The sequence below is a fragment of the Myotis lucifugus genome, unplaced genomic scaffold (genome assembly GCF_000147115.1).
Source record: "Myotis lucifugus unplaced genomic scaffold, Myoluc2.0 scaffold_2197, whole genome shotgun sequence".
Taxonomy (NCBI): Eukaryota; Metazoa; Chordata; class Mammalia; order Chiroptera; family Vespertilionidae; genus Myotis; species Myotis lucifugus.
Window position 1 is genome coordinate 1 of NW_005873245.1, and position 9,309 is coordinate 9,309.

At 58.0% G+C, this 9,309-nt stretch overlaps 2 gene segments (V, D, J or C); both read right to left on the reverse strand.

The window, feature by feature from the left end:
• Nucleotides 1-1,827: 1,827 nt before the first annotated feature.
• LOC106695677 lies at nucleotides 1,828-2,275 on the reverse strand (the record flags this gene model as incomplete). The annotated part of the segment is given in 2 exon segments: nucleotides 1,828-2,125; nucleotides 2,210-2,275. Coding segments are annotated over 2 exon segments (347 nt in total), but the record flags the coding sequence as incomplete, so codon positions are not given.
• Nucleotides 2,276-4,039: 1,764 nt separating this feature from the next.
• On the reverse strand, nucleotides 4,040-5,381 carry LOC106695678. The segment is given in 3 exon segments: nucleotides 4,040-4,111; nucleotides 4,909-5,234; nucleotides 5,336-5,381. Coding segments are annotated over 3 exon segments (444 nt in total).
• Nucleotides 5,382-9,309: the final 3,928 nt, after the last annotated feature.

Consider the following 9,309-nt stretch of genomic DNA (forward strand, 5'->3'; position numbering starts at 1 on the left):
CTTCCCTTTTGTCCAGTAGATTATACATATTGCGTTTCTCGCACATGCTTTTTGGTCAAGCTTTACCTAGTAACTGGCATCCTCATTCATAGGGAAATTGAATATAATATTTCCCACTCGTCTGTTTTCTGTCCATAGGAGAGTCTGTTGTCTGATTGTCTGACTGAGTCACTGTGACGCCAGCTCCCTGGACACAGAAGGGGAAGGGACAGTGACAGCACCACCGGGACCAGGGCCTGTGAGGGGGGGACACTAAGCAATGATTCAAGGGGACCTGGGGGAGCACTTTTGGGGATAAAAGCAGAAGGAGATGCACGGTGGGGTGTGTGGACTCAGAGGTCACGTGTGGGGCCCAAGGCCTGTCCCCCCCTTAGGAAGGTGTGGGAGGCCGAAGCTCCAAGGAGAGGGGGGCAGCGTCTCCATGGCAGCCAGGAGCCTGCCTCCCAGGTCCTCCCTCTGGGAAAGGGAGGCCAGGCTGTGGGGTTGGTGCTGCTTCTCACTTTCCTGGGGGAACTGGACCTCAGGTCACTGCCGCCTGATGGGAGTGGCTGTGGCTTTTATTGGACCTGAATGTGTCAGGACAATGGGGAGGTCAGGGGTCAGAGCTGGTCATGGTGAGGCAGGAACTACCTTGCAGGTTTCCCTGCTGGGTTTCCAGACCCAAATGCACTAGTGAGGAGGGTGGGGCAGAGGGAGGCCCAGGGGCCCATTAGGGGAACTTCCTATTTGTGTTCGCTCTGATCTGGACCCACACCTCCCAGCGACGGGGTCAGCAGGGGATGGAGCCCAGTTCCCGCTCCTGGGAGCTCAGAGGTCCCTGGTGATGTCCTCTCGGGAGAAAGAGCAAATCCCTGCTCTGAGCAGGTGGCCGAGCTCAAGGAGGGTCCCCAGGCCCAGGCCAGGCGCTGGGGCTGCCAGGCCTCCTCCCCTCCCGCCCTCGGCCAGAGGAGGGGCCGTCCCTGCAGATGTGGTCCCTCCAGGGACTGCCCAGCCCCCGGAGCCCTGGTGCTGCAGCTCAGCTCACCCCCAGGCTGAGCAGGATGGACTGTCCTGACGGGCTGTGTCCTGGAGACGCTGCCACAAAGGCCCACAGACTGAGCCCCTCAGAACCAGGGAGAAGGTCCCTGTCAGGGGTGGGGCTCTAGTCTGAGGTCAAGGTGCTGGCAGGCCCGCCCTCCCAGGGAGGCCCCGGGTAGGTGCTCTCTTGTCTCTTTCCAGCATCTGGAGGCTCCGTCCAACCCTGACATGATCTCAGCTTGGGCCTCGGTCCCTGACTCTGTCCTCACAGCTGAGCCCGCGGGACACGCGCCCAGGCCTCAGAGAGTCTGTGGGAACCTGCTCTGGGGCAGAGGGGCCGGGTTTTGGAAGACACGGTGCTGTGACCCCCCTACAGGGTCCTGCCCCCCAACCTCACACAGTGTGAAGGGAAGACGGGAAGGAAATTCTTCTGGGAAGGAGGCCCCAACTGCATTTCAAAGTGGCTCCATTTGTATTGTTATTTCTACTATATTGTTAAGTTTTATCTTGATTATTAAATGCTGGGCAGGTGAAATGCACCCTTGACTGTGTGTGTGAGTGTGAATGTGAGTGTGACTTTTCCTTTTGCTGCCCCTGTCCATTTCCTGTGAGACTGTTGCTTATATTGACTCTCACAGCTGAGAATAATTAATGCGATTGCCTGGTCCGGGGACTCGGAGAACAACCCACAGAGCCACCCCAGCTGGACGCAGCCCCGTGAACAGCAGACGGGGCCCCAAAAGCAGAGGGTGCACTGAGCCCTATGTTTGTGCCCCACTTCCCCACCCGCTCCTGTCACTGTGGGGATGCCTGCTGTACCACAGGGCACAGTAGTACTCGGCCTCGTCCTCAGGCTGCGCCCCTGAGAGGGTCAGGGCAGCTTTGCCCCCTTGGATGGAGCCTGAGAACCGGGCCGGCGTCCAGGAGTGTTTCTTGTTTGTGTCATAAATGAGTGTCCTGGGGACCTGGCCGGGCTTCTGCTGGATCCAGTACGGGTAGTGACCGCTGGTGACCTCTCCAGTGTTAGTGCTGCAGGTGAGAGTGACCGTCACGCCTGGGACCACGCTCTCTGAGGGCTCCTGAGTGACCACAGCCTGAGACCTGGACCCTGAAATAGAAGCAGACACATCAGGAATGAAGAATAAAGGCAGAGGGGCCCCTCCACGGGCTGGTCTCTGAAATGGCCCTGAACCTGGGCAGAGAGCGAGGATGAGGAGGAGGAGGAGGGGAGTCCAGCTCATGGTGGAGACTTTCCAAGGTGCCTCAGTCTCTTGCAGGTGCTGGTCTCGGGTGTCCCTTTATCTCCTCCCGGCCTCCTGGGCACAGGGGGTGTTTGCTGGTCATTATGCAAATGTGCGCCCACAGGACCCTCCTGTCCTGGGTCCTGGGCCCAGTTTGAAGCTTCACTGTGAGGAGGAGGCTGGGGAGGCTGTGGGCTCTGAGTCTGTCCCTTGAGGGGAAGCACCTGCTGTCACCTCACACCCAGGCCATGGGCATGGGCGCAGGGCCCACTCAATTGGAACCATGTGAGATGGCTTCAGGCCTTGCAGCTCTGAGAACAGCCACAGCGCCCCCTGGTGACGCCCTAGGGAATAGTCATGGTGGCAGGAACTACACAAGGAATGATGCCACTTCAAACAAAACAACAAACCAGGTATTTCCTCCTTCTGACTCCCTGCAGAGAGCTTCCCCCCTGTTTTGTTTTTGGTTCTATAATTGCCCTTGGGCTGTGTCCACAGAGTCTATTGAATCCTGGGTGTCTCTTCTTCCCTTTGGACTATGAAGCTCGTAGCTGCTCCTCCATGGACTGTGGGATCGCTGTCCTCATACATCCGCCCAGAATCCCTCCTCTGGGTCACCTCAGTGTTGGTGTCAGTAGATTCTCTTTTCTCCTTCATGTGTTTAGCTTCCTGGTTTTTGACGTAATGAGGGGTAATTTACACAGAATCTGGACATTTTGAAGATGCTATGAGGAGCCTCTGGGTGCCTTTCATTCTCCCTTTTTTTAAAAAAAATATATTTTATTGCCTTTTATTTTACAGAGAGGAAGGGAGAGAGATAGAGAGTTAGAAACATCGATGAGAGAGAAACATCGATCAGCTGCCTCCTGCACACCCTCCACTGGGGATGTGCCCGCAACCAAGGTACATGCCCTTGACCAGAATCTAACCCGGGACCCTTCAGTCCGCAGGCCGACGCTCTATCCACTGAGCCAAACCGGTTTCGGCCATTCTCCCTTTTTTAAATAAAAATACATTTTTGTTGATTTGAGAGAGTGAGATGAAGATAGAAACATCAGTGATTACAGTGAATCATTGATCGGCGCCTCCTGAATGCCCCTTACAGAGGATGGAGCCTTCACCCGGGCCTGTGCCTTGACCAGAATCAAACCTGGAACCCTTCAGTCAGGAGGCCGAGGCTCTATCCACTGAGCAAAACCGGCCAGGGCTGTCAGTCATATTTTTGCAATCGGGTCCAGGGTGAGCTGGTCCTGCAGGAGAGGAGGGCAGGTGCCTACTCACCCGGCCCAGAGCTGGAGCTCCTCCTGGGAGCACGTTTAATAAGTCACGTGACCGCGATTGGCAGCCTCCTCCTCAGGCCAGAGACCAGGGGTGGTCACAGAGGCCGTGTGAGCCTGGCTGGTAGGGCTCAGTGGTTGAGCATGAACCCAGAAACCAGGTGTCACAGTTCAAGTTCTGGTCAGGGCACAAGTCCCGGTTGCGGGCCCCATTCCCAGTGTGGGGCATGCAGGAGGAAGGCGATCATTGACCCATCATTGATGTTTCTATTTCTCTCTCCCTCTCCCTTCCTCTCTAAATAAAAAATATATATTTTTTAAAAACACATGAAAAATATGTATTAAAAAAAGAAGCCACGTGCACAAATGAAGAACAAGTGAAGAGAGCTGAGCTGTGGACTGTCAATCTCCTCTGTCCTAGGTCACAAGGTCCCGTAGGTGCTCTGCCTGGGAGCTGTGGGGACCGTTGCTATGGGAACGGTCAGTGTGTCTGCTGACCCAGGTTCAGGAGAAGGTGACCTGAGATCTGGGCTCATCAACAGCTTCTGCTCCCCATGGCCCACAGCCACCCACACCCTGGGGGGTAGGAAAGCCCCGGTGGGTGAGAGGAGAGGACACAGTCAGAGCCTGTGGCTCAGGGAACCCCACTCACGGGAGCCCCATGGGCCCGAGTGGCGTCAGCTGTGAGAGCGTCTCCCGCATAGACCCAGGCGCCCGCATCCTTCCTGGAGCAGCTCAGCATCCAGCCACCGTCCAGCTCGCTCACCCTGTCGAGACCCAAAGAGGGTTCCTGGGCCCAGGCCACCCATGTCCTTCCGACAGCCCCTCTCCCCAATGGCACTGAAGGTCAGGGTCCCAGCAGAGGTGACGGCCAGCCCTGTGCCTGGGCTTCCTCCCGGGCCCGAGGCTCCCCAGCCCCTCGCAGCTGAGAGCCTGGTCCGTGAGCACAGGGCTGGGCAGGAGCCTTGGGCGAGGAGCCCAGGGACTGAGGGGTCACTGCTCTGACCTCTGGGCGCCGAGTCTGTGCTCCGGCTCGACCGCCTGCTGGGAGGGTCCTGGGCTCTGGGAACCGTTTACAAAGCTCTTCCCTTATTTCAAGTCAGAAACAGCCATCGCACGGGACCTGGGCTTCTTACCCATGGAGGACAGGCCACCTTTCAGGGACATAATGACCACTGAGTTTTGGTGTTGGATCTGTTTTCCTGAGACTCAGAGACATGGGATCAAACATGGAAAGTGACTCTTTATAAACCAGAAGGTCCTTCCCCGTGTAGTTTGCACATGGAAGTTATGTTAACAAGGTCACATGTTGGGACCCAAGACTCTGGTGGAGTCCTAGGTTTTTGTCCCACTTCCCCATCAGTGTGTGTCACTGTGGGAGCATTATTGTGCCAGATCGCACAGTAATAGTCGGCCTCGTCCTCAGGCTGCAGCCCCGAGATGAGCAGGAGCCCCGCATTGGCCGAGGCGTCTTTGGATCCAGAGAAGCGGCTGGGGACCCCGGAGCCTTGGCCCTTATCTGAGTCAGTGTGGTAGTTCAGGAGGTACCGGAGAGGGCTCCCAGGCTTCTGCTGGTGCCAGTTTATCCTGTATCCACCAACATTGATGTCACTTCTTAGGGTGCAGGTGAGTCTGGCTGTGGCTCCCGGAGATGCAGAGAGGGAGGGCGGCTGAGTCAGCACAGGCTGGGAGAGGGACCCTGCAGACACAGACACTTGTCAGTGATGGGCAGGGACCAGGGGACCTTTCCCAGGAGACTGAGCAGGAAGGGAAGAAGCCTGGTCCCAGGCCTGTCCCTACCTGTGCAGTGAGAGAGGAGCGCGAGGAGCAGAGGCGTCCAGGCCATGGTGCTCACAGCCCTGAGCCCACAGTGGGGCAGGGCTGCCCAGGCCTCCTTTTCTCCCCCACCCTCTGCCAGGGGAGGGGCTGCCATGCAAATGGGGGTCCCTCCAAGGACTGCCCAGCCCCTCCCTGGGCCCTGGGGCTGGAGCTCAGCTCACACCCCAGACTGAGGAGCATGGAGGTGGGCTCACCCCTTGGGGGGCCCTGGGAGGAAGCACCTGCTGAGACAGCACAGAGGCTATTGCTCAGGGGGCGCTGCCAGCAAAGACACAGCTGGTCCCCATCAGGGCGCACAGGGCCCAGCCCCCAGGTCCAGGCTCCTGTGAGTGGAAAGCCTTAGTGAGCAGGTGGGTGGGGGCCACTGGGCGATCCCACAGCGCCCCCTGCTGGCCTCAGGACACACTACATCGCCCTGGTCCAAAGCCCTGGGCCCAGCTGGTGTCTGCAGCTCCCAGGCCACTGTCCCTGTGCCCACTTCCTGGTCTGACTGGCACAGACACTGGCGCTCACTGCAGCTTCTCATCCTGGGCCAGCCTGGGAGGTGCCAGCACGGACGTGACTGAGAGGTGCTGGTCTGGGAGGCGGTTAGAAATGCGGCCTCACACGTTCATAAACAGTCAGCTGGGCCCCCGCCTTCAGGGGAGACGTTATGGTGCTGAGAGTCCTGAGGGCGCTGGGGGACTGAGAAGGGACATGAGCCTGGGACACAGCCCTGGGCTCCTCCCTCTTCACAGACGGGAGGGGCTCCTGACACGCATGTCACTCATTCAGTCTGTCTCTGTGGACACGCTCATCCGTCCAGGGAATGGGGGGTGTTGGCTGATGATGCAGTGCCTTCTGCGCTGGGCCCTTTGTGATGAGCTGGGTGTGGGTTTAGGGGGAACAATCTCTTCATCGTCCCCATGCAGTGGCCACAGGAAGAGCTGAAGACATTGAATACGTGTGTCGGGGGGACAGTGGTAGATCGATGGAGGGGAAAAGCCACAGGAAACCACCAATGCCTGTTTGGAGTCATTTTGTGTGATAATCAGTCTGGCCCTTTAAGACACAGCAATGGGATGTCGTGAGAACTTAGACACCAGCCTTCCTGTCCAGGCCCCTGGAGAAACGCTGGGGAAGCCCCGGAAGATCTTCCTTCTGGTTCCAGGATGGACCCTCCCCTCAGAGCAGGGCCTGCAGGCACCATAGTGTCCCACAGGCCCTCCCCGCCCAAGTCTGCAGAGGGCGCTCCTGACCTTGGGGTGAGGACAGTGACCTTCCTCCTCCAGAGGCTCAGCTGTGCTCTGCTCTGTCTGTCCTGCCCCCAGGGAAGCTGCCAGAACCTGTGACCTCCTCCTGGGGTGGGGGTGGGAGACGGCAAGGAGAGGAGCTGCCAACTCATTTCTCTTGTGCTCACTGAACAGAATCCTCTGAAATGTAACGATGATGATGATGATAATTCAACCTGGAGTCAGCACCTCCGGGGAGAGACTGGGAGCCCAGGAAGGGGACTCACACCCCCGGGCTGTGCTGGGAGGAGGGCGGGGCCCTGGGTTGGGCTGGTCAGTGATGCTAAACCTCATCCTCAAGCTGTGATAGGGGCCTCTGCAGTAGTTGACATGGAGATCAAAATGAGAACCAACATTTCTTTTGTTTTTTTACATATATTTTTATTGCTTCCAGAGAGGAAGGAAGAGGCAGAGACAGAGAGAAACATCAATGATGACAGAGGATCATCGACTGGCTGCCTCCTGCACACCCCGCCCTGGGGATCAAGCCTGCAACCTGGGCGTGCGCCCTGACCCGGGATACAACCCTGACATCCTGGTTCACAGGTCGACGCTCAACAACTGACCCCGCCAGGCGGGCTGAGGTCCCCCATGTCCGGAGGATGTGGTTGTGTCATTGGTGCAGAGTGTTGCTGAGATGTCACCGGTGCTGATGGATGAAAATGACGCCTTTCTCCCCAGTGCTGCTGCCTGGGCCGGGGCACTAGGCCTGGGCTGTCTGACCTGGTCCCGGTCCCTGGAGGAGCTGGAGGAGCAGGGGAGCTGCAGGGACCCGTGTGCACAGGCAGGGTCCACGCTGCAGGGCATGGGGCAGGGCTGGCGGGCTGCCCCCATGAGCATGAGCATCCGGGAACCTGTCCCTGGATCGTGTTTAATCCTGAGGACAAGGGAGACCCAGGACTTGGTGGCACAACCTGACACCCTGGTCCTTTGGCCCCGGAGCTAAGGCCCAGCAGCCTCCCATCCATCATCCCATCCCACAGCCAGACGTATCCTCAAGGAGCTCATATGCATGTGGCTACAGATGGGATGTTGTTATTTTTACATTTTGATAGTTCCCTGCTGTTATACAGAACACACTTCATTGCAGCAGGTTGGTTTTAATGCAAAATTCATATTTGAGCCCTCGGACCAGGATCCTCTCTCAGTCACTCCTCGGCTCGGATCTGAGCTTGGCCTGAATGAATCTGATTGAACCTCCTCCAATGTCTCCATGGGAACCTTCATCCCTGAGGAATGTTACCTGTGAGAACGAGAACATGGCGCACATTCCATGAGCAACAAATCAATGAAATCGCTGACCTGACGTCAAAGCTGTGACCCTGTCAGGACCCCGGGTCCAGAATCACCCGGTGCCGGATGGACACCTATCGGCACAGTCACGGCTGACCCAGAACTGGGCGGAGCCGCCAGCAGGGGCCAAGGTCAGGCCAGGAGAGCGGAGAGGAGGTTTTTGTCTCACTTCCCTGTGGGTCTGGACCACTGTGCGTCTTATAGCTGCCGTCCCATGTGGCACAGTAATAGTCAGCCTCGTCTTCAGGCTGCAGGCCCGAGATGTGCAGAAGGCCTGAGTTCGAGGCGTCTGTGGATCCAGAGAAGCGGCTGTGGACCCCGGAGCCCTGGCCCTTATCTGAGTCTGTGTGGTAGTACAGCAGGTACTGGGGAGGGCTCCCTGGCTTCTTCTGGTGCCAGCTTATGCCATAGCTGCCAACATTGGAGCCACTGCTCAGGGTGCAGGTGAGTCTGGCTGAGGCTCCCAGAGATGCAGAGAGGGAGGGCGGCTGAGTCAGCACAACCTGGGAGAGGGACCCTGCAGACACAGACACTTGTCAGTGATGGACAGGGACCAGGGGACGTTTCCCAGGAGCCTAAGCAGGAATGGAAGAAGCCTGGTCCCAGGCCTGTCCCTACCTGTGCAGTGAGAGAGGAGCGCGAGGAGCAGAGGAGTCCAGGCCATGGTGCTCACAGCCCTGAGCCCACAGTGGGGCTGGGCTGCCCAGGCCTCCTTTTCTCCCCCACCCTCTGCCAGAGGAGGGGCTGCCATGCAAATGGGGGTCCCTCCAGGGACTGCCCAGCCCCTCCCTGGGCCCTGGGGCTGGAGCTCAGCTCACTCCCCAGACTGAGGAGCATGGAGGTGGGCTCACTCCTTGGGGGCCCTGGGAGGAAGCACCTGCTGAGACCACACACAGGTGCCTGCTCTGGGGGCGCTGCCAGGCCACCAAGGACAGCAGGGAGCCCACAGTGCAGGGGCCTGTGTGTGAAAGTCTCACTGAATAGCTGTGTGCTGATCACCTGGCAGTCCCACAGCGCCCCCTGCTGGTGGGAGGACACACCCTCCCCTGCCCCAAAGCCCTGACAGCCCAGCTGGCTGTGGGCTCCCAGGTCTCTGTCCCTGTTCCCACACCCACGGTCTGAGCCCAGATACTGCGATTGGATTCTCTGTATTGATCACCGTAGCATTTCACTCTCAGGTCTGCATCTGTGTATTGAGCTTAAACATTCACAAATGAAAATTAATATGTTTTTTCTTCCAATAAAGATGCTGCACAAATAAATGCACAGTGAGCCTCTTGTCCAGCGTCACAGGTGAGGGAGCTGCTCAGGTGTGATGAGCTCCTGGGGGCTGTTCAGGTCAATGAAGGAGAGAGGAACTTTCCAGAAATA